This window comes from Heloderma suspectum, chromosome 9 (genome assembly GCF_057233095.1).
Source record: "Heloderma suspectum isolate Gila_16-S chromosome 9, 16-S_ref, whole genome shotgun sequence".
In the NCBI taxonomy this organism is placed as follows: Eukaryota; Metazoa; Chordata; class Lepidosauria; order Squamata; family Helodermatidae; genus Heloderma; species Heloderma suspectum.
Genome location: NC_139466.1, coordinates 748,954 through 773,097, shown reverse-complemented (window position 1 = coordinate 773,097; position 24,144 = coordinate 748,954). Strand labels below are relative to the sequence as shown.

General features: G+C 51.4%; 1 protein-coding gene across 1 annotated transcript in view; it reads right to left on the bottom strand.

Moving 5' to 3' along the window:
* Positions 1-2,371: 2,371 nt before the first annotated feature.
* Positions 2,372-24,144, bottom strand: part of LOC146338278 (gamma-aminobutyric acid receptor subunit gamma-4-like) — a 128,038-nt gene continuing 106,265 nt past the window's right edge. Inside the window, exons 6-11 of the mRNA XM_084813380.1 lie at positions 10,448-10,668; positions 9,823-9,905; positions 6,286-6,423; positions 4,776-4,928; positions 3,698-3,900; positions 2,372-2,698 (exon numbers count right to left, since the gene is read on the bottom strand). Of these exons, the coding sequence (XP_084669506.1) occupies positions 2,402-2,698; positions 3,698-3,900; positions 4,776-4,928; positions 6,286-6,423; positions 9,823-9,905; positions 10,448-10,668 (1,095 nt within the window). The 3' untranslated portion in view covers positions 2,372-2,401. The remainder of the gene's footprint in view (positions 2,699-3,697; positions 3,901-4,775; positions 4,929-6,285; positions 6,424-9,822; positions 9,906-10,447; positions 10,669-24,144) is intronic.

Genomic DNA, 24,144 nt, shown 5'->3' with positions numbered 1-24,144 from the left:
CACTGTATGTGAAAATTACATATCTCAGCACAGAAATACAGGACGATGAGCTTGGTAGCCCCATCGAGAGCATCTGGTTCAGAATAAATGGAGCAAAGAATAAAAGGAACCTGGTGGTCGGAGTCTACTACCGGCCACCCAATCCAGGAGAAGACGAGGATGAAACTTTTGAAAAGCAAATAACCAATGTTTCAAGGAAGCATGTTGTAGTGGTAATGGGGGACCTCAATTTCCCCGATATTTGTTGGGAGACAAATTCTGCAAAACATGGCCCCTCCAGGAAATTCCTGACCTGTGTGGTGGATAACTTCCTCCTACAGAAAGTAGAGGAAGGAACGAGAGGATCGGCTACCCTTGACTTGATCCTAACCAACAGAGATGACTTAGTGGATCAAGTAGTAGTTACAGGAACTCTGGGGCCTCATCTGGAGTACTGTGTCCAGTTCTGGGCACCATACTTTAAGAAGGGTGCAGACAACTTGGAGAGGGTTCAGAGGAGGGCTACAAGATCAGTGGACTGGAAACAAAGCCCTATGGGGAGAGACTGAAAGAACTGGGCATGTTTAGCCTTGAGAAGAGAAGACTGAGGGGATAGCGCTCTTCAAGTACTTGAAAGGCTGTCACCAAGAGGAAGCCCAGGATCTCTTCTCGATCATCCCAGAGTGCAGGACACGGAATAATGGGCTCAAGTGACAGGAAGCCAGATTCCGGCTGAACATCGGGAAAAACTTCCTGACTGTTAGAGCAATATGACAATGGAACCAATTACCCAGGGAGGTGGTGGGCTCTCCCACACTGGAGGCCTTCAAGATGAGGCTGGACAGCCATCTGTCAGGGATGCTGTGACTTGGATTCCTGCATTGAGCAGGGGGTTGGACTTGATGGCCTTGTAGGCCCCTTCCAACCCTACTGTTCTATGATTCTATGAACCCACACAAGGCTAAATTTATGAAGGAATTAAACATGACACATCATTGTTTGGATCATATTCCACGGCGTCTGAGCCCGCCTCCTGCCCTGACTGGATTTGCTCTGTAAGAATAGGGTGCAGCTGTCCCTGTCAGCATCTTTTCCACATCCCACATCTCTTCCAGAGACAGCCCGTTAATGTGACACTCGCTTCCAGAGTATGTTCTCTTTAAAACATTTATTTGCAATTTAAATCATGAGTAAATATTAATGGGATGAGGCTTTGAGCAAATGGGAATGACTTGTAACTTGAAAGCGGGGGCAGCCCCGCCCCACACCAGTTCAGCCTCTGACCCTCCAGGGAGATTTCCCCTCCCTCATGCTCAGCTGTGCATTCTCTGACCCTCAGAAGGGCTGTACTGTGCCTCTCCCTAATTGATTTGCCCCTGCAAGGGAGGAAGCAGCACCAAAACCTCCCAGTGATCCCCTTGGCCTCCTCGGCAGTAGCAGCACCTCTGGGAGAGACCGTTGGCAGCCAGTAACACTGTCATTGGCCAACTTGCTTGTATCTCGTGCATTTTACACTATCAGCTACCCACAAACTTCACCATGGTGTTATTTGGAAAATATCTGGAGACAGCAGCTTTTCCCAGCTGAGTATTACAGAAAAAAAACAAGAGCTCTACATACGCAGTCCTGAAAGGCATCCCTAACCTTAGCAGAGCCCCCACCTGCAAAGCCCTGCTTGCTACAAAGCAAAAGTGGGGCAGGGGGAGGCTAAGTGGGGGTCTCATTTGTCCTGTGTTGCACCTTTTTGCACAATACAGGGATCCAACTGCCAGCTAGACATTAGGAAGAGCTTCCCAATGGCATGAGCTGTTTGACAGTAGGACAGGCTGCCTGGAAGCTGGTGGACTCTCCATCATCCTGGGGTTTTGGAGCAGAGGCTGGGTGGCCCTCCTGGCAGGGATGCTGTAGCAGCCAATTCCCTGCCTTGACAGAGGGTTGGACCAGGTGACCTTTGGGGTCCCTTCCAGTCCTGTGCATAAGAACATAAGAAGAGCCATGCTGGATCAGACCAAGGGTCTATCTAGTGCAGCATTCTGTTCACACAGTGGCCAACCAGCTGTTGACCAGGAACCCACAAGTAGGACATGAGCGCAGCAGCACCCACGCATGTTCCCCAGCAACTGCTGTACAAAGGCTCACTGCCTCTGGTACTGGAGGTAGCACAGAGCCATCAGAACTAGTTGCCATTAATAGCCTTCTCCTCCAGGAATTTGTCCAACCCCCTTTTAAAGCCATCCAAACTGGAGGCCATCACTACATCCTGTGGTAGCGAGTTCCATAGTTTAACTCTGCGTGGTGTGATTCTCTGCTTTCTGCTCACAGCCCCATCCTTTGTCCTCCCAATTGTGACAAGTGGCAATTGGGATGCAAATGAGCAGCAGACACAATGTTCCCCTTTTCTGCAAATCTTTATTGGAGGAAACTAGAGATAGAGATAAGCGATCCAGTACACAGTGTTAAAGAGCAGGAAGGCCGTGGGAAAGAAAACCCGGGAATAGGAGTCCAGGCGGGAAATGTGGATGCGGATCCGGCCCTCCCGCCACATCCCTGTCTGACAGTCCTCGACACAGCAGAAGAAGCGCTGGCACTCCTTCCCTTCCAGGCACAGGGGCCCCAGCTCCTCGCTCTCGCCCTCGTGGTCCAGGTCAGGTGGCCACTGCACCAGGCTGTTGATGTGGATGGTGGTGTAGGAGGGCAGCAGCTGGCCATGGCTGGCTGGCTGGAGCAGGACAAAGGCTACTGAGAGGAACAAGGAGGGAGGGGCAGAGACTCCCCCCTCCCCAGCATGGCTGAACTGCCACTCAGGCACTTGCTTGGCAGACACAGGCACAGCTCAGGCACAGAAGGGGTCCCACCCCACCCTGCCTCCAATCCTGCCCAGCTCTCTGGCTGCACAGAGCACCCTGATGGAAGCTCAGCCACCTTCCTGGTGCCCAAGATGCACCCAGCAGGGTCCCAGAGCCCTTGTCAGGACAGCCAAGGGGGCAGCCTCTCTGTGGCTCTGTGCAGTTCCACCTCAAGCATGTGGCAGAAAATGGGGTGGTGCCACTTAAGGCAATGGATTCCAAGAGGCAGCTGCCAGAGGCAGCAGCATCAACTGGGAACACTTTATTTATTTGTTTATTTCCCACATTTGTATACTGCTCCACATCTAAACAGATTCCGGAGTGGTGAATAACGAGAGATAAAATTAACAAAACATAAAAAGAAGGAATGTGATATTAAGAGTATAAACGCATTGCCAATGCCTGTTTGTCACCCGCAGGGGCCAAGTTGCCAAGTGAGACCACCAAGAGCCCCTTCCTCCCACTGCCATGTGCTGGCTCCAAGTCCCAGCTCCACCAAGACCATTCTCTTCCTCCCAAGTCCCCACTGGCCCCGGAGCCATGACCCCAAAAGGATCGGAAGAAGAGCCAGGCTCCATCAGACCCAAGGGGCCTTTCTAGTCCAGCCTTCTGTTCCCACAGTGGCCAACCTGAGACCCCCGTGGGAAGCCCACAGGTAGGACATACTGCAGTTGCTCGTGCAGGCAATATGCCGCCGCCATGCCTTGTGGCCACGGATAGCCTTCTCCTGCATGCATTGTGGGGCCACCGAGGCAAACCCCTTCTTTCGTCTCCCCGCTCCTTCCCTTGCTCGGATCCCTCAGATGGACATAGCGCCAGGCTCTGCCAGGCACTTCCTCCCCCGACCCACACCCCCTCCACCCCATGCTCACCAGCCTGGGTCTCCTGCTGCTGCGCTCTGCTGGTTTCTTGTTCCCCACCAGGTAGCTGAGGGTGGCATACTCCACGAGAGCCGCGAAGACAAAGATGAAACAGACAGAGACGAACAGGTCCATGGCCGTAACGTAGGAGACTCTGGGCAGGTGCTTGCGGGAGATGGTGCTCAGGGTGGTCATGGTGAGCACAGTGGTGATCCCTACGGGAGAAGACAACCAGGCGGGCCTCCGGGAGCCACTTGAACCAGGGCCTCCGGGAGCCACTCGACGGACACTTCTCAGTGCGGGTATGGATAGGTCAAGAAACCTCCACACGTCTCACCTCGGAGCTGGGCTCAGAACCCCACTCCTCGGCCTGGCCCCAGCGGAGCTGCTGTGGGAGGACATTCTGAAGCAAAGCCTCATCGCCTGCTTTTGTTTCCAAGCGGTCCCATTTACATGTTTCTGGATTCCCCCCTCCCCTGCCCATTATAGTCCCTGTTTGATTTGGAAAAATAGCCATGCCATTAAGTGGCTGCATTTGACAAATGGATCCTTTGTTGTCTTAAAGGCCCATGAGGCTGAGGATTTGCAGCACTGCTGATCCGGTCCAGGAGGAGGCTGCTTTGCGGTGCTGCTGCTGCTGGAATGGTCTGATCCCAGAGCGAGGAATCGGGCCTCCATCGTGGAAGCAGCTGCCACCCCAGGGACAGGGAGCAGAGGCCCTGTGAGGAGCAGCCCATGGGGGCGTGATGTGGCAGGACAGTGCTCTGCTCCAAGGACCATGAGGCTGGGCAGGGCAGAAAGTCTCCTTGGAGCCACAAGCTCCCTGGGAGGCTTTTTTGGCTGCTGGTGGGCTCCAAACACAGATGCAGCCAGGGGCCTTGCCGCCCAGTTCATCGCTTCCTCAGCCTGTTCCGTCTATTCCTGCACATGCTCACCCTCTGGGGCCCCAGCGGGAACCAACTTTCTCACCTCTGCGCTATAAGCCCCTCGTGGAGTCAGTGAGGCAGGCGGGGGCGCCTACATGCATGCCCCTCTCAGATGCTGGGGTTCATGGGCAGGGGTGGGGGGGATGCCCAAGGCCCTGCCTTACCCAGAGACGTCCTGGCAGGTGTGGAGTCCCTCTTGATCCAGAAGGAGACCCAGGAGAGAACGACTGTCAGGATGCAGGGGATGTATGTCTGAATGGCAAAATAGCCCATCCTCCTGCTCAGGTCAAAGGAGACCGTCATGACCATGTAGTCTCCTAGGGAAGGCCACAGACAGGCAGGCTGGTCAAAAGGAGAGGCCACGCCCCAGATCACGCCACCACAGCCCCCGCCCAGCAGCACTGATGCCCCCCCGACTGCGCATTTAGCAGCAGAGCCCAGCCTGAGAGGCCATTTCAGTGTGAAAGTACAGACTGTTCTTTGCAGCTGCAGCTGCGGGCACCAGAGGGGACGTGTTGCCTCCACAGCGAGGCTTAGCAACGATGACCACACGCTCCACACGCACTTGCCACAGCACCAGCACCTGTCTTGCTTTCTGCCTGAGTGCCTAAATCCCTTTGCTTGCCACCTTGCAGGAAATACAGCATGAGAACTCTAGGTCTGGGTGACATCAGGGCCCGGAATTACAGATTTGAAGGAAGGGGACCAAGTCCAGAGCAAAGTCCTCCCCCGCCCAGCATTCCCACACTTGGGCACATGTAATCTGGGAATATCCACAGTGTGCCATAAGCAAAGCTGTGTGCATTTGAGAAAGACCTCGTCATCATTTTGAAAGAAAAAAGGGCTAAGTCATCATGTCACCAAAAAATTATGTCAGTTTATTAACTTGCTTTCTTTTGGCCAAATATTACAGTATCTCAGTGTAGGTGGCGTTTTGAGGGTTTTCGATGAAGGAAGTCTCTCTCTCTCTCTCTCTCTCTGTCTCTCATTCTCCCCACCACCACCTCAGCCAAATTATACATGCAGAGAAAATGTGTGATTATGGCAGCCATCTTCTAGGAATTGCCTGAATTAAAAGATGTTCACAGACTGTTGAAAAGAAAGACATCTGCTCTTTACGCCTGTCACAGAGAACATCCCCAGTTAAAATCTGCTTCTTAAAAAAGACCCCATTTGTAGCCTGCCCATTATGAATAGATTAATAGTGCAGATTAATCAATACAAGATTTCAGTGTAAATTACACCCCCCCCCCCTTTAAATAGCTTCTAGGAGTTTTGATGGTCTAAAATTGCAACCAGCATTCTGTTTTGCTACCTGGGCTCCCTGGAAATGACTTGCCTATTAGGCTCCAAGAGAGCAACAGGGAATTAAAGTCCATTCCAAAAATGCAACAGGCTCTCCTGCCTCAGATCCCAACACATTACACAGAATTCTAACAACCACATCCCTGGACCCTGACACAGCACCCACACAAGAGGGGGGTCGTGTGTGTGCCTTTGTCTGGGGAACAAGAGGATCTGGCTACTGCTTCGTTGGGGCTCTGAGACAGGTGGGGCCCAGAGGGGTGCTGCCTCTGCATGCTCCACCATGCTGAGATGACCCAGTCCCTGCTGTGGCACCTTCCTCCTCTATCACAACCATTCCTTGCTTTTCACATACCAAAGGTGCCTTACCAGTGCCTGTCCGGAGCACCTCAGATGTGTTCCGGAGACCCGTGAAGTCAAACTGATACAGTCTCCAGGTCCGCTGGTCAGAGACTTCAATGGAGTACCTCCTCCAGCGGTAGATGATTTCCTCTCGTGGATAAGCATCTGGAAAGGGATGGACATAACCGAGAAGGTCAAGGCTGCAAACGCGTCCCAGTGTAAATAGAATTCCCGCTCCTGCTCTCTTTCTCTCCTGGTTCTTTCCTCTTCTTGAGGCAACTTGATCAGAGAGGCTTTGCAGTACTCCATGCCTGGAAGAAATGTGCAAAGCACCCTGACACAGAAGCACCCCCACATACACACACAGGCACACCCGCCAAGCCAAGGAGTAAGGTGCAGCACTGGCACGCTTTAAGTGCTTCCTTGATCCCGACTACACGTCCTCACTGGGCACTTACTGAGGCCAGTCAGGCAAATCGGCCCATGATCCACGTCTATAAATACTTGCTATTGGTGAACAAGTACAACACCTTAACCAGGAATGGAATAGGGTACAGGACTGTCCCATTGGTGTCTGTATCTGATGCATCTGTGGATCTCAGGTTGCATCTTATTCAGAAAAAACACGTGTTTCGTGTCTGTTGGATGCCATAATGTCTCTTTAATAAGTGTTAGTCTAAGTCGGCTAATTGTTGGGAGCTGTAACTCATTGCCATATGTTTTGGCAGTGCCTGCCCAGTAGTTGCCCCTTTTTGGGAAGAGGCCATTATATGGATAAATGTTGTATTGGAACACTCTGTAATATTTACTGATGTACATCCCTTAAATTATCTACCTGCTTCCTGGATGTTAAAGCATGGACAGAGCAAATGGATTCTTTGCACCCTTCTGACAGCAAAGAGATTGCTATTACAACATTGGAAGGATAAAAACTCACCTCCTATAATGCAATGGATTGAAGACCTTCACCAACACCTTCAATATTTGAATGGGTGGTGTATAGGGAAATGGATTCCTATTTGGATATTTGTAGCTCCTAGAAATCTGTATTTTCATATAGACGTACAACTATCTATCTATCTATGCATTGAAATTGATATATTGAAAACTGTGTACCCTCATTTTCTTTCTTGTTTTCTTTTGTTGAAATTTTATAATAAAGAAGTATGAAAAAATTAGGGATGTACAAAAGTCACTTACCTTTTCCAAGGGTGACATTCGCGGTGGAAGGGAGGGGGTCTGTCCCTTCCCCCGAAATTCTCTCCAGACGGCTCTGCTCTGCTGAGATTCCATGGAGCCGCCGGCTGGGGCCTCCTGCAGCCGGACATCCAGCCGCTGGGCAGCCTGCAGGGACGCAAATGGTGGCTGCCGTAGCTGCCGCCATTTGCGTCCCTGTATTTTGCCATGATAGGCTATGTAAATATTTATGTAGCCTATCATGGCAAAAAACAAAACAAAACAAAACAGCGAGTGCAAATGGCAGCAGCTATGGCGGCCGCCATTTGCGTTCCTTTTTTTTTTTTTTTTGCTGTGATAGGCTACGTAAATACTTACGCAGCCTATCATGGCTTCTGCAGGGACGCAAATGGCATCCCTGCGTTAGCCGTGATAGGCTACGTAAGTATTTACATAGCCTATCACGGCTATAGTGATGAAGCGAATGGCGGCCGTGGCTGCAGCCACCATTTGCAAGTCAGTGCGAACGGCAGCAGGTAGGTGTCCCATTTTGCGCGCCTTCCGTGGGGCGGGGGAGGCAGGGGGGCTTCGTTCTGCCAAGGATTTCGGGGGGCCGAATGCACTGGCATTCGGCCTCACTGAGCTCCATGGCAGAATTCTCTGACATCCCTAGAAAAAATGTTTGCTGGTAGCTGATAGCGCAAACTGCACTGGGCCAACAGCTGCCCCACTTTTGCTTCATCTTCTCCTGGGGGCAACACGTCTTGCATTGGAGAGGTGGGGGCTGCCCGACTGAAACTGGCAATGGCCCTGGCAAGTCCGCAGCTGCAAAGGGTAAGCTCAGCCTCAATGGACACTTCTCTGTTGGCCTGCAGGCCAGAGACTGAAATGCCCTCACAGGAGTGCTGATGCCTGCCTCCTCCCCTCCCAGGCACCCTGTTTCGGGGGCAACCCGAGCAGTTTGTTCTGAGCTTCATGATCTCACCTGTTCATACTTTTGGCTGTTATTAGACTGGTTGTATCTCTTTCATTTACCTCTGTATTAAAACTTTTACAATTCTTACTGGATTCATCTATTTAGTAAAGGTAAAGGTGTCCCCAGCCAGTCGTGTCCGACTCTAGGGTGCGGTGCTCATCCCCGTTTCTAAGCCGAAGAGCCAGCGCTGTCCCAAGACGCTTCCGTGGTCACGCGGCCAGCATGACTGAACACCGAGGTGCACGGAGCGCTGTCGCCTTTCCCGCCGAGGCGGTACCTATGTATCTACTTGCAGTTTCTTGCTTTCGAGCTGCTAGGTTGGCAGGAGCTGGGACTGAAGACGGGAGCTCACTCCGTCTTCAACGCGGCACTTGGGTCTCGAACTGCTGTCCTGCCGACCTTCCGGCCTGCAGCTCAGCGCCTTAACCACTACGCCACCTGGTCCCTATTTAGTAAATAACACTTCATAACTTAGTCGTTACGTGTCGTCTGGTGTCCCCCGCCCCTTTTAAATCATTGTTTCACTGTGCTGGGTAACATTTTACCTTGTTTTTAGCCTTTTTTCTCAAGAAACACTTGCTGGAACTCCAGTAACTGCCCCGTGGGGCACTGGTGCATGGGGAGCAGGTTTAGCTCCCCTGCCCAGTGGGCTGCTCTTGTTTCTTCAGGCTGCAGTCCCAGGCATACTTACAGGAGAGTAAGTGGCAATGAAATGAGAGGACCTGACTTTGTAGCAAAGATGTTGAGGGTTGTGCTGTAAATCAAACCCCTACCCCCACCCTCCCACTGCTTTCTATGTGATTCTGGCAGAGCCGCACAGCTCTGTTGCTGTCATGTGTAGTTTAGCCCTGGCTCAGACACACCCAGCACTAATGTGGGGTGGGCCTCTTGTTGCAGACTCTCAGATGCCTCCAGAGAAAGAGCCACCAGCATAGGGGCCTCCTCCAGAAGAGATGACAGGGTGCCAGATAGGGAAAGATGCACCAGGCCATGCAAATCCCAGGTGCTGCAGATCTGGGCTCTGAGGAAGGAAGCTCTTTTCCTGAAAAACTCTCTGCATGGTCTCTCTCACCACCAAGTTTCTAGACCATATGATGGTGGACAAAAGTTTGGGAATGTACAGGTAGTACCTGCCAGAGGTGCTGAACTCCAGGAGATGGTAGGTGGCCAGGCTAAGCCCTGCACGGGGGTCTGTCTCTAGCTCTTCCTCCCTTCCTCCTTGCTCCCTGCCAGCCCAGATATTGCCCCCAACCCATCCCAAAATGAATGCAAATGCCATTTTGGAGAGGGGATGTCCCAGCACCTCAGTCTCTTTCATGGCCAGGGGCTGCGTAGTGGAAATGCCTTGCCCCATTGCTCAGCCCTATGGTCTGTCCTGCCATGGCACCTGTGTGGCCACCACCAGTACTCACAGCTGGAGAAGACAAGGGGGCAGGAGTGTGTGTCCATTGGGAAGTTCTGCAGCTGGAGCAGACATTCAGCCTCAATGGTTAACCTGCAGGAGGGAGGGAGGTTGGCATCAGTTTGACGGCCATTGCAGCTCAGCAATGAACCATGACTGCATTGCAAGAGCAAGAAGTTGTCTTTCAGCAACAATGTCTTCACACACACGTGTGCAAGCAAGCATGCATGCACGCACACACACTGACATGGGTGTCTCAGCAGCCCTGATACCGTGAAAACCCACCTCTGGAAGCCCTCTCCAGACCCATTTGTTGCATTGAAAGGTTGAATCACTCCTGTCAGACATTGGCCCCAATCCTTTCTGATCAGGTTGGAAAACATGAAACTGAACTAAACCATTAGACCCAATTAAACTGGGGACATTGGCCCATGGATGATGAACCTATATTGCAGGATGAGACCAGGCAAATGGTTTCTCTCTGGGTGGGAGCAGGGAGCAAAGGGCAGGGAAAGACAACACCACCCACTCAGGATGGCACCCCCCATCCTTCCTCCCAAAATGTGCTCCTCTTCCTGCCACCCCCGGCCCCTCCCCTGTGCTCGCCTCGCCTCTGCCTGGGGGTCCGGAGGCACCTGAGAGTGTAGAGCACTTTGCCATCGTTCCAGATCCGGAGCAGCTGGTTGGGGGTGGTGATCCAGTGGGAGTCAGCCCTCTTAGAGTTCCTGAAGAAAGTGTCGGGGATCCAGATGTGGCTCACCATGTTGGTGTTGAGGGTCAGCGCTCTGAGGGTGCTGTTAAAGCGAAGGCGCCGATCATACCATGTCTGGGCAAAGAAGATGTCGATGGTGTACTCCTGCGAGACAGAGGAAAGAAATGGTGGTTCAGCTATTAAATAAGGATGGCAAAATGATAACAGATGACAAAGAAAAGGCAGAGGTGCTCAATTCCTACTTTGGCTCAGTCTTCTCCCAAAAGAGGGTCTATGACCCCACTGGCAAAGGCCAAGTACAGGCTGAAGGGGCAGGATTGCAGCTTGAGATCAATAGGCATATGGTCAAGGAACACCTCATTACTTTGAATGAGTTCAGATCGCCAGGGCCAGATGAACTGCATCCTAGAGTCATAAAGGAACTCGTAGAAGAACTCTCAGAACCGCTGTCTATTCCCTTTGAGAAATCATGGAGGATGGGGGAAGTGCCAAATGACTGGAGGAGGGCTAATGTGGTCCCTATCTTCAAAGAGGGTAAAAAGGAGGAACCTGGGAACTACAGACCAGTCAGTCTGACATCAATCCCTGGGAATATTCTGGAGCAGATGATAAAGCAATCCATCTGCAAGCACCTTGAAAACCATGCAGTGAGTACTCGAAGTCAACATGCATTTGTCAAGAACAAATCCTGCCGGACGAATCTGATCTCTTTTTTTGATCAGGTAACCTCCCTTGTGGACCATGGAAATGCTGCAGACATAATATACCTCGACTTCAGCAAAACTTTCGACAAAGTGCCCCATGATATCCTGATGAGCAAACTAGCTCAAAGTGGGCTAGATGAAACAACGATCCGGTGGATCCACAGTTGGCTACAGAATCGGACTCAAAGAGTGCTTATCAATGGGATCTTCTCCAACTGGGGAGAGGTAATGAGTGGGGTACCGCAGGGCTCAGTCCTGGGCCCAGTGCTCTTCCACATTTTTATGAATGACTTGGAGGAGGAGGTGCAGGGAATGCTGATCAAATTTGCAGATGACACCAAATTGGGTGGGATAGCTAATACTTTGGAAGACAGAAACAAAATTCAAAGTGATCTGGATAGACTGGAGCGCTGGGCAGAAAACAACGGAATGACATTGAATAGGGACAAATGCCAAGTTCTGCACCTAGGAAAAAGAAACCAAAGGCACAGTTACAAGATGGGGGATTCGTGGCTCAACAACACTACAAGCAAGAAGGATCTTGGAATTGTTGATCACAAGCTGAATATGAGCCAACAATGTGATGTGGCTGCAAAAAAGGCCCCTTCCAAACCTACTATTCTATGATTCTATGAGAGGCATACAGACGCCATTATCTGCAGAGTGTCTGGAACTAAAAGCCTTCCTTGTGGACCTCCGTTCTGTTGGGTGACTTTGTGGAACAAGGCATACCCAGGAGGAGGAGGGTGCTCAGGCAAAACGGTCCCTCATCATCTAGGTGCTTCTTTGATGCCTGGCGGTTGTGAGGTGCAGACTGAACCTGGAGTGGCAGAAGCTGCTGCCTTGTAGCCAGTCAGGCAATCGGTCCATCTAGCTCAGCACCGTCTGGCCCAGAGGGCAGTGGCAGTGGCTGTCCAGGTTCAGGCAGGAGGGGTCTCTCGGTCCTGCCTGGAGATGCCACTAGGGTTGCACCTGGGACCTTGCAGCCCCATGGAGCTACAGCCCTTCCCCCAGCATCATGTGTGTGTGTATGGGAGTTGTAGACACCTGGTCCCATGCGTCCGTCTCTCTGCACTCATAAGAACAGAAGAAGAGCCCTGAAGCTGGATCAGACCAAGGCTCCATCTAGTGCAGCCTTCTGTTCCCACAGTGTCCAGCCAGATGCCCCAGTGGGAAGCCCACAGGTAAGGTGTGAACGCGAGAGCACCCTCCCACTTGGGTCCCCCATCAACTGGCACACAGAGGCATAGTGCCTCCTGACTCCTTCAGGAGGATGCTGATAGCTCTGCTGAACCTCAACCAGCCATAAAAGGCTGTATTTTACCAGACCACAGAAGTGTGAGCAACCGCAGGGCTAACAGCAAAATTCTGTGGGCCGAGCAGGTATTTCTAGACTAACCAAGGGATGGAACATTTATGCTTCAGAAGGAGTCGATTTTCCAGTGGTGGAAGGGCATAAAGGCATGCCTTATTTTACTGTTTGCCATGTTGTACACCATTTGGTGGGACACAATAAATACCTAAACAGATACAATAAAAAATAAATATGCAGGAGTGTTCAGAAGTAGTTTCCACAGTTCAACAAGTCCTTCTCGCAGGTATGTGGGAATTGCAGCCTTATGCGATGAGAGAAAATACACAGCACTTTTTTAATTCAGAGGGGAAACTCTTCTGAAATGCCCAGAAGCTCTGTGGAATCAGTGCTGCTTCCTGTGTGGGCTGGAGCATCATCAGCTCCTCTGACTTTGTGGCTGCCAGCAAGAAAGTGGAAGGGAGCTCACAGAGCCTTTGGGGCAGGAGTGAAGCTGTGGGAACCCCACACATTCTGGAAGCCCTGAAACCTGACTATAAGCTGAGGGGGGTGTGTGTGTGTGTGTGTGTGTGAGAGAGAGAGAGAGAGAGAGACAGACAGACAGACAGACAGACAGACAGACAGACAGACAGACAGACTGAAATTCCAGGCAGACTGATGTAGGGATTGTTGGGGAGGGGAAAGATGATATGGGCTTTTTAAAAGGATAGAATCACCTTAGAGTCATCTTCCATAAATGAGAAATTCTAAGAAACTAAAAGTTCAACTTTGCCTTGTAACTAAAGAGTCATTGCCTGGGGAACAGTTCTGTGTGCGAATGTGTGTGCATGTGCATAGCCTTGCAAGGGAGGAAGGGACAGGGCCATAAGAGCACAGGAAGCTGTCTTATCCTGAATCAGACTGCAGGTCCATCTAGCCCAGTTTTATCAGCACTAACTAGCAGCAGCAGCTCTCCAGAGTTTCAGGCAGGGGTTTCAGGGTTTCAGGCAGGATTTTTTCCAGCCCTACCTGGAGATGCTGTTGGGGATTGAACCTGGGACTTTCTGCATGCAAAGCAGGGGCTCTACCATGGAGCTGCCGCTTGGTTTCTCCTCCTCTTGTCCCTCCCCACTCCAATTAGCAGTTTAGGTGGCCACTTTCCTAAGGCCCATAGAGCCCACACTGGTTCTTATAATTTAGTTCAAGTATTTACATATTGTTGAGCTCCATAAGGCAGCAAACAAAGCCAAAGCTAAAGACCATATGTGAAATGAAACAAGAAACAACTTAAAAAGCAAAAGTGATGAACTAGCAGCAAAAAGTCAGAAAACCTATAACAATCTCAGCCTTCTCCCAAAAGAGGGTCTATGACCCCCCTGGCAAAGGCGAAGTACAGGCTGAAGGGGCAAGATTGCAGCTTGAGATCAATAGGCATATGGTTATGGAACACCTCATTACTTTGAATGAGTTCAAATCTCCAGGGCCAGATGAACTGCATCCTAGAGTAATAAAGGAACTGGCAGAAGAACTCTCAGAACCGCTGTCTATTCCCTTTGAGAAATCATGGAGGACAGGGGAAGTGCCAGACGACTGGAGGAGGGCTAATGTTGTCCCTATCTTCAAAAAGGGTAAAAAGGAGGAACCTGGGAACTACAGACCAGTCAGTCTGACATCAATCCCAGGGAAAATTCTGGAGCAGATGATAAAGCAATCCATCTGGAAGCACCTTGAAAACAATGCAGTGATTACTCGAAGCCAACATGGATTTGTCAAGAACAAGTCCTGCCAGACAAATCTGATCTCATTTTTTGATCAAGTCACCTCCCTTGTAGACCGTGGGAATGCTGTAGACATCATATACCTCGACTTCAGCAAAGCTTTCGACAAAGTGCCCCATGATATCCTGATGAGCAAACTAGCTCAAAGTGGGCTAGATGAAACAATGATCTGGTGGATCCACAGTTGGCTACAGAATCGGACTCAAAAGAGTGCTTATCAATGGGACCTTCTCAAACTGGGGAGAGGGAACGAGTGGGGTACCGCAGGGCTCAGTCCTGGGCCCAGTGCTCTTCCACATTTGTATGAATGACTTGGAGGAGGAGGTGCAGGGAATGCTGATCAAATTTGCAGATGACACCAAATTGGGCGGGATAGGGTAATACTTTGGAAGACAGAAACAAAATTCAAAGTGATCTGGTCAGACTGGAGCGCTGGGCAGAAAACAACAGAATGACATTGAATAGGGAGAAATGCCACGTTCTGCACTTAAGAAAAAGAAACCAAATGCACAGCTACAGGATGGGGGATACGTGGCTCAACAACACTACAAGCGAGAAAGATCTTGGAACTGTTGTCGATCACAAGCTGAATATGAGCCAACAATGTGATGTGGCTGCAAAAAAGGCCCATGCTATTTTGGGCTGCATGAATAGAAGCATCGCTTCCAAATCCCGGGAAGTACTAGTTCCCCTCTACTCAGCACTGGTTAGGCCTCATCTGGAGTACTGTGTCCAGTTCTGGGCACCACACTTGAAGAAGGATGCAGACAAAGTGGAGAGGGTTCCGAGGAGGGCAACAAAGATGATCAGGGGACTGGAAACAAAGCCCTATGAAGAGAGACTGAAAGAACTGGGCATGTTTAGCCTTGAGAAGAGAAGACTGAGGGGAGATACGATAGCGCTCTTCAAGTACTTGAAAGGTTGTCACAGAGAGGAAGGCCAGCATCTCTTCTCGATCATCCCAGAGTGCAGGACATGGAATCATGGGCTCAAGTGACAGGAAGCCAGATTCTGGCTGAACAGCAGGAAAACCTTCCTGACTGTGAGAGCTATACGACAATGGAACCAATTACCTGGGGAGGTGGTGGGCTCTCCCACACTGGAGGCGTTCAAGACGAGGCTGGACAGCCATCTGTCAGGGATGCTCTGACTTGGATTCCTGCACTGAGCAGGGGGTTGGACTCGATGGCCTTGTAGGCCTCTCCCAACCCTACTATTCTATGATTCTATGATTCTTTCTCAAGAGCAGAACATTTCAGCAAAATAGCTGAGAAGAGCTAAACGTGATGTGCCCTCCAACTCTGAAGCATTCAGTTGAGAGGGCTAGAGGCTAAACTACTGGATGTGGATCAGAGAGGCTTGAGCTTGAAACACTCCTTGCTTAGCCACAATAATTCCTTTGCATTTTGCTGACTCCTGTTTGGCTTCGAGGACTCGGGGTTCATTTGACAGATCTGGGAACATCTGATACATGGAATAGGGGTGGGGGGAAGAAGCTGAGGCTTAGATGGTATTCACTGATTTATCTAAAATATTGATGTACCAGCCTTTCATCCTATCAGGATTTCAGGGTGGTGTACAATCATCCAGAAAGATTGGAATGTCACAAAACAGTAAAACAGCATGTAAAGTCTTTAACATTTTAACAAGTTAAAATGCCCAGGTGAAGAAGAATGCTCCTGTCTGCAGTGCAGGCTTTCCCTGTCCAGAAATGGCCACAGCTGGTGAACTGGCTGAGCCGGTGAAAGGTCTCCCAGCCGCCGAGGCCACCTGGGCCTCGCATGGAAGGACTGCCTCAGAGGAGCCCACACGACACACCTGCTCTTCCGGGGAGCTCTGCCCAGGACAGCCTGCACACCCAATCCCTGGGCATGGGAGCCACGTGCCCACAGGGCCTCCACCTTGTTGGGGTTCAACCTCCATTTCTTGGCCCTCATCCAAACCAGGACGCAGTCTAGGCAACAGAGCTTTGGTAAGGAGCTGTAGCTCAGTGGTAGAGCAAATGCTTTGCATGCAGAAGGCCCCAGGCTCAACCCCTGGCACCTCCAGGTAGAGCTAGGAAAGAATCCCACCTGAAAGCCTGGAGAACTGCTGCCAGTCAATGCCAACAATACTGGGCTAGATGGGGTGGTGGTCTGGCTCAGAATCAGGCAGCTTCTGATATCCCACGTCTTCCACGCCTCATTTGACTCAGATGCCCTGGATGGAGAAACTAAGCATGCTGATGACACCTTCATCTGACGCCCCCCCATGACCTCACCCAGCAGGTTCATGTGGATGTTGGCCAGCATGGGGGAACCTTACAAAAACGGGAGCAGCAGTGGCCCCTGCTGAATAAACTTCTCCTAGAAAAGAATGCACGCAGGTTTTATCGTTAAGGCAAGTGCTGATCCTGCAGCAGCAGCAAGGTGTTCCTTTGCGCAGGGATGGCTGCGGAGTGGTGCTTGCTCTGGCAGGGCTGTCACACCCTTCCCTGGATCTCTTCTGCTTGGCAGATGTGGCTGGATGGGCTGATGTGGACCTCGCACCACTTGTGTCTGCACTGTGTGTTGCGTGTCCTGGCAGCCTGAAGGGTGGGTGGCGGTGGTGGCTGGGGGGCCTGGAGCAGATCCTTAAGAAAGCCATCTCGGTCTCAGGGCAGCCTCGGCTCCACCACCTCAGCCGTAGCCAAACTGGCCAGGAGATGGTTTTATCCCCCCACCCCACCCACTCCTTGCTGCTCTTTTCTTGTGCTGCTGCTACAGCCAGAATCAGAGGCCTAACTCACGGCACGGTGTGAGGGTGTCAGTGAGGTTTGCTCAGAGAAGTGCTTTGCAAGGAAAAGGAGGCACTGAGGCCCCGGGAAAGGGAGCGGGCCTGAGGGCTCAGCACTGCATGCAAGGCATGGGAGATGCCCTCTCCTTGCATAGGCATGAAATGGCCACTGAGCTCCCTGCCAGTTTCCATGCTGGGCTGCTCAGCAGCCATCCAGACAATTCTCACCTTGGCAGCCGAGAGCCCTCTGGGAGCTTTTTGGGCCCAGCCTTTGCACGATCTGTTGCCACTGGGAGCTATCCTGGAATGCAGAAGAACCAGAGGCAGAGGAAAGGGGCTCTCCTGGAGCAGGAAGGGCCAGTGGAGGGAAGGCCAAGGGCACAGCAGTCAGTTCTCCCTCAAAGTGCCTCTATGGACTCCCTGCCCATTCGACGCACAGGTGCAATGTCCCCTGCCTAGACTGGGCTCCTTTCCTTTCAGGTGCTCATCAGTGGGCATTTGCTATAGTAACCATCTCAGACTGGGGTGACTGAGCAGTCTCCCCCACTGCCAAGTGGGTCTAATGCCATCCCCTTGGCCGCTCGGTGCCAGGGGCTGGTGACGTCCCTCCTGCTCCTCCTCTGCTGATTTGGGCAGCCGCATCCACGGGCCCTCCTCTCCATGCTGTCTGGGTGACATCCAGCCATCTCTTCCCATCGCACTTAGTGCTCTTCTGCCTCGGGAGGAAGGCATGGAGTGGAGAATCCATTTGAATGGAAGGACCAGAACAGGACTATCAGTCACTAGCCGTGGTGCCCCTGCCAAGAACATTGAGGGTGGCACAGACTGTACAGGATGCTCCGCAGATGATGGATGGGACTTCATTTCTCTGGCTCAGCTGCACAGCACTTTTTCAAAAGTCCAGGCTGCTGCGGAATTTGGGGAGCAGGAGACTGCCCCACAGTGCGAGAGCAGGATCACTCTACATGTTACGGGGTAGGGGGCTTCTGGGAGAGCAGCCTAGGCTAGTCTCAGGGCGACTGGTGGCTTCAGGCTCCTCCCCCTCCCCTTGCCCTAAGGTGCAGGAGGCCAGTTCGGGGGACTGGCAGGAACAGCCCCTCACTTGCTGAGAGACAGAGTGAAGGGGACAGAATGGAAGCATCATTATGGGGTGGTCCTCAGTTCACCAGTAATTAAGCAACACAGCCCAGGACAAAGGTCACCTCCAACCCCCCTTGCAAATTGCAAACTTCCTTGGGACACACAGAAGGCATCCCAGCAGCTACATAAATATTTCATGCATGCCAAGCTCTCTGTTTCAGTCCTCTGTTGTGCCTGAGGCCATCTGGATGCATATAATTAATTTGAAGCAGGTTACTAAACATGGCTCAGTCAAAACCCTCAGGCAGAATCTGTTGCTGCTTCGATTCATGGCAGCATCACAGCCCCCTCCCCCATTAGTGAGACAGGCTGCCCCCAGACTTCTGCTTGGCTCAGACGTGAGAGTAGCGCCCACACGCGGGCCCCTCAGGGCTGCTGCTCAGGCACTGCCTCTCTCCAGTTAGCTGGAAGCAGAATTAAAATGGTGCTTTCACTTCCCCAGAACGTAGCAATAGTTCCCCATAAAATGCATCGAAGGGAAACACCCTATATATGTTGATTCAGAAGTCAGGGCCCATTGAACATAAGTCCTGCTACTCCCTGCAGCTGTGTTTTTAATGAGTCACTTTCCCCTTGCTGCTTTCTCTTAAATGGCTATTTAGCTTATTTGTGGCAAATTGGACCTTAATTAATCACTTCCTGTTTCCAGGGGGGGAAACGGGGGGGGGGGGGAGAGAGAGAGACTGTAATCACTGGATTCATCTTTCCATACAGAACAATTTCCCAGTATTTTATTTTATTTTTATGATCACAGTTGCAAAAGGAAAATATAATTTAAAAAGAGTATTCATTCTTGGTGGAAAGAAGAAAACAGCCATTAAAGCTTCTCCCTTGCAGGGAGCAAGAACTGACTAATTAAGGGCTGTTCAAGAATGTGAGGGAACAAGCAAGCAAGGAGCAAGCTTTTAATTAAAGGTACTATAACCTCACAACCTCTCCATAGTGCTTTACCAGTCCACACTAGACAGGCTGGCACTGCAATGGCATTTTAGGTAGAGCAAATATCTCCACATATCAAATCTGAAAAAAGATGAGGCAGAAAACATTAGGATATGACCATCAGGTGATGATATCTGGATTCTCCATAAAACAGAGTGAATGGATGAGGTGGTCCATTCCAGATGGAGCGATTCATGAGGAAGGAAATGGCATCACGTACTGATGGAGAATCTGAATTATTTGGGGGGCCAGCCTGGCCTAGCAGAGAACGTAAGAAGGGCCATGCTGGATCAGACCAAGGGTCCATCTAGTCTAGCATCTGTTCACACAGTGGCCAACCAGCTGTCGATTGGAGACCCACAAGCAGGACATGAGTGCAAGAGCACCTCCCACCCATGTTCCCCAGCAACTGGTGTATATAGGCACACTGCCTCTGGTACAGGAGGTAGCACATAGCCATCAAGACTAGTAGCCATTGATAGCCTTCTCCTCCAGGACCCTATCCAAGCCCTCTTTAAAGCCATCCAAATTGGTGGCCTGTGGGAGCGAATTCCATAGTTTAACTATGCGCTGTGTGAAGAAGTACTTCCTTTTATCTGTCCTGAATCTCCCACCATTCAGCTTGATAGGATGACCCCAGGTTCTAGTATTTTCAGAGAGGGAGAAAAATGTCTCCCTATCTACTTTCTCCACACCATGCATCATTTTGTACACATCTATCATGTCTCTCCTTAGCCTCCTTTTTCTAAGCTAAACAATCCCAGTGGTTGTAACCTTCCCTCACAGGGGAGATGCTCCAGAGTTAGCTGGATCTCCTGCAGGATAGTTGGAGGTCAGGTGAGCCAGGCTGTCTCCCTACATTTAGATTCCTCATTTGTCACCAGACCACAAGCCTCACCCACCCGTGATCATGGTTGCCACGTGGCCTGGAAGCAACATCTTCCGTCACTGCTGGAGGAGGCTCCCGGAGGTGGGCAGAGCAGGCAAACTGTCCACAGTACACTCCCACCCTCCACCACACAGTTCAGAATGGCCCGTCAACCAGTCTCCTGATGTGTAGAGGCACCCCCCCTGCCCCCATGCTCTTCCAGGAAATAATCCTTTAAACAAATGAGACACGAGAGGCCAGTTGGCTTCTGCCATGGTTAAAGGGCTTGGCCTAGGCCCCAGCGCTTGGCTCAGCCATGATGCCAGTTCCAGGGAGCCTTTGTTCTCCAACTGCTCCATGGGATATGACGGTGCAGAGCCCTTCCTGGCAAGACCAGTGCACCCTAAAACTGGCTGCAACAACAAGTTGTTTGCCTGCTCCTCCTGGGATACTTTCACAGCCCCTGCCCCCCCTCCCCAATGCAGCCAGGCAAACTGCAAGCCAGCCACACCTCCTATCCTCCCCCACTCCTGGTGCTTCCAGATGAATGCCTCATGGCTCTATCCATCAAGTGGTATCATTCAGCTCTTCCCTCCTTAATGGACTTTTTCTGGTAAGCAAAAAGATGAAAGAAGCAGTGGGAAAATATGGGAGGGTTACAAATGGAAGACATCATCTGGACACCCTGAAACATTATGTGAATGAAGCAGAACAGTGACACAATATAGTGGCCCCATCTGGAAGCGCTCTCTCTCTCTCTCTCTCTCTCTCTCTCTCTCCCCCAGCAGGTGCAGCATGACCCCATTAGCACCAGATTACAACAACCTAGATGCATATGCTTAGCTCATGATTAGCAGTCCCCTTACCCTTGAGCTGAGACATGACATCAACCAGGCTCTGCGCAGAGAAGCACAACCTGCCCGCACTTGTGATACAAACAAGGAGAAGGCAGCCAGCCAGGTGAGGGCAGCATACTTATGGAGGGGGTCTCATTCCAGGCATCTGTGAGCTGACCTTCCTCCTTCCATGGCGGGGCCATCTGTAAGTTCACCACCTCCAATCAAAGCAAGGGAGGACTTCCGTTGGGCAGAGACTTTGCTCTCCAGCACAGCAGGAAGCTCTCCCAGGGGGGCACTGGACTCTCCCCTTGCCTGAGCCAGATGCATCAGCCAAAGAGATCATAGAATCATAGAATCACAGAATAGCAGGGTTGGAAGGGGCCTACAAGGCCATCGAGTCCAACCCCCTGGTCAAGGCAGGAATCCAAGTCAGAGCATCCCTGACAGGTGGCTGTCCAGCCCCGTCTTGAAGGCCTCCAGTGTGGGAGAGCCCACCCAGATGCTGGGTGGATGGTGGGATCAACACTGCACAAAGCAGATGGGAACACAAGCAGGCAAATATGGGGGGCAATGCACAACTCAGATGGCTGGTATATATGTTTGGGAGCAGGAGGGGCAGCTGCTACATTAAAAACAACAACTTTACAGCTAATGCAGGGGATTGGGAGGACACTTTTCATCCACCGAGAATGTCACTTAAGAACAGACAAATCATAGAAATGCAGAATAGTGATTCCAAGTGTCTTTGCTTTGAACCAGGGTTGTTGTTTTTTTTACAGATTATGTCCCAGGCACAGTCGGAGCAGATTGCACAACATCTGGGATCTCCCTCTGAAAATGCCCCCTTTGTCCCCTCTGTCTGAGGGCCAAGTGAGATGCAATGGGGCACTGGTGTTTGTTGTCGGTGTGTCTGTCCCATTTATGTTTAAATTGTGATGTGGAGCTTGAATCTTTACTACAAAAGGTGAGCAAAGAAGAATTCACCTCACCACCGGACACTTTTCCTCTCTTCACTGCCCCTTTTGGAGCTTTGCTGGCATCTGAGGGTCCCACCCTCTCTTGGCTGAGGGTTTCCTGCTCCTAAGGCCCTCAAGGGCTTCTTTTATTGCCTCTGGCTACTCAGTCATCAGGTGCCTTCCAGCTGCAGTGTCACACTCTGGCTGCTGCAGTTTCGGCTCTTTTCCCTCTTGTTTTTAATTCTCTTCAGTTGGGCTCAGCTTCTGCCTGGACCATGATAGGAGCTGCCATTCAGCCTGAGTTATCAAGTCTGTCATGTAAGAATTGGATAGTTATGTGATTCGGTGCCCTTAATAGGCAACCGCTGCCCTTTGTACTCAGATCTCAAAGCACTTTGCAGACTATAAAAAACAGCCCATTATAGCTGGCTGGCTGGTTAAGAGGAAGATTTGGGCGGGGGGCACTGTTTTTCATTCCTGTCAGAGTGACACTTTGCAGAGATGAAGGTCTGTTTCACCAACACAGTCACCTCCTCCCCATCCTTGACTTCATTAGCATGTGCTGCGCAGCTACAGCACAGAGGTCCAGTGTTACAGCTTTAAGAAGGTTCTTCTTGTTTGCAGAGGAAACGCGGATGGCTTATTGAAAACACATGTTCAGAGATTTAGCAGCAAAGGGGTCTCTTCTCAGCTTTGAATAAGCAACTGGCAATGAAAAAGGGATTAGTTCAGCCAGCTCCAGTTGAAGGCAGAGCAAAGACAAGGCCGTGGCGAGGTGGAGGGTGGATTCTATGGGGTGGAGTGATGCTCAGGTCCAGACAATTGTGTAGCAAGGCTTAGCTAAGCACAGAAGGGGCTCCTGTTGACTTCAAGAGGCCTTTCAAGCTTGTAACAGTAGCAGGACTAAAGCCCTAAGATCCTGGGGGGCTGGTCCCCATCTTCTCATCTGTCAGGGCTTGCTGAACGTACAGGAGGGATGTTTGGTCAGGAAAGAGCTCTGAGCGAGACTGGCTGGTGACACTAGAAGTCCCCCCCCACACACACACACCCCTCTTGCTACCCAGATAGTATATGGTTTGGGCCACTCACTGGAGCCAGCTGCCAGTGATCTGCTTTTGGCTTAGTGCAACCTGCAGTTCCCCTTTGCTCTGTGCTTGTGGCAGACAAGTGCTTGTCCTTGTACAGATTAAGCAGCCAGGGACTGAAGGGAGAGTCACACACACACACACACACACACACACACCCTGGCCGTCAAAACACGGTCAGGTGGTTCAACACAGGATGGAATTGGCTGCTCCAAAACTAGGGTGCCAAAAGGGCTTGTCTGGTAGAGATTCCCCAAATGCCCTGCTAAAGAGGCACGTGAAGCAGCCTTGGAACTGAGCACAACTTAGGCCTCTCTTGACAAGCTCTGATTTCTTCTGTTTTCCTGGAACCCTAAAGCCAAAGGAAGAGGCAGACTGCTCCGGAAGCCTGGTAGCATTACAATCCATAATGATAAAACCATTCCAAAACAAAACAGCCACAATTTCTGTCAGTAAACTATAGTATCAGCAAAAATTAATTAAAAAACAAAATCATCCAGTCCCTCAGTTCCCCTCCAAAGAAGGTTCACCCACCATCACTGCTAGGCCTCCACATCTGCCCATTCATGTAAATACAATGAATCTAGGGCCACTTTGCAAATAATTTGCTAAATAGAGGAGACCAGGAGTTGCAAAGGCAATCAGAGATTCCTGCTCAAACTGCAGCCAGCAGAACCTTCTCCAGGTGGGGAGGATGCCCCAAAGCCCACCCCTCACCCCATGGGCCATGATGGCGGACACTGCCCAGACAAGCCAAGGCAGAGAAGCCCTGCACTGGTCCAACCCCTCTTTCCCTGAGACACTGTCCCACAGTGCCCTGACAGCCCAGCAGAGGTGGGCCTGCTGCTGCAGGAAGTGCCGCATGATGAGCGGGGAGGGGGCCGAGGTGCTGGAGGGCGCTTCAGCAGGGGGAGGGGGGAGGGGGAGGGGGGGCGGCCAGGCCTGGAAAGGGAGGCCCGTGGCAGGCCTGGCTGGGCTGCAGCACAGAAGTGGCTCTTGCGGGAATTTATTCTCCCTCAGCTGCAATCTGCTTTCTGCTGAAGCTGAAACAGGAAGACATTTTGGCAGCAGTGGGTGGGCCTGATGTGCCCCTGAGCCAGCGGTGGCCATGCTCTTCCCTGCATGCCAGCCAGCCGAGGGGGCGCAGGCCAATCTGCTAGGTGGCTCTGCTGAGCCTGAGTCCTCCTGGGCCTGCCACCTTCAGCCGCCTGCCTTATCATCCACCTACCAACACAGGGCTGGCAAGGCGCTGCCTCTGTTACAGCC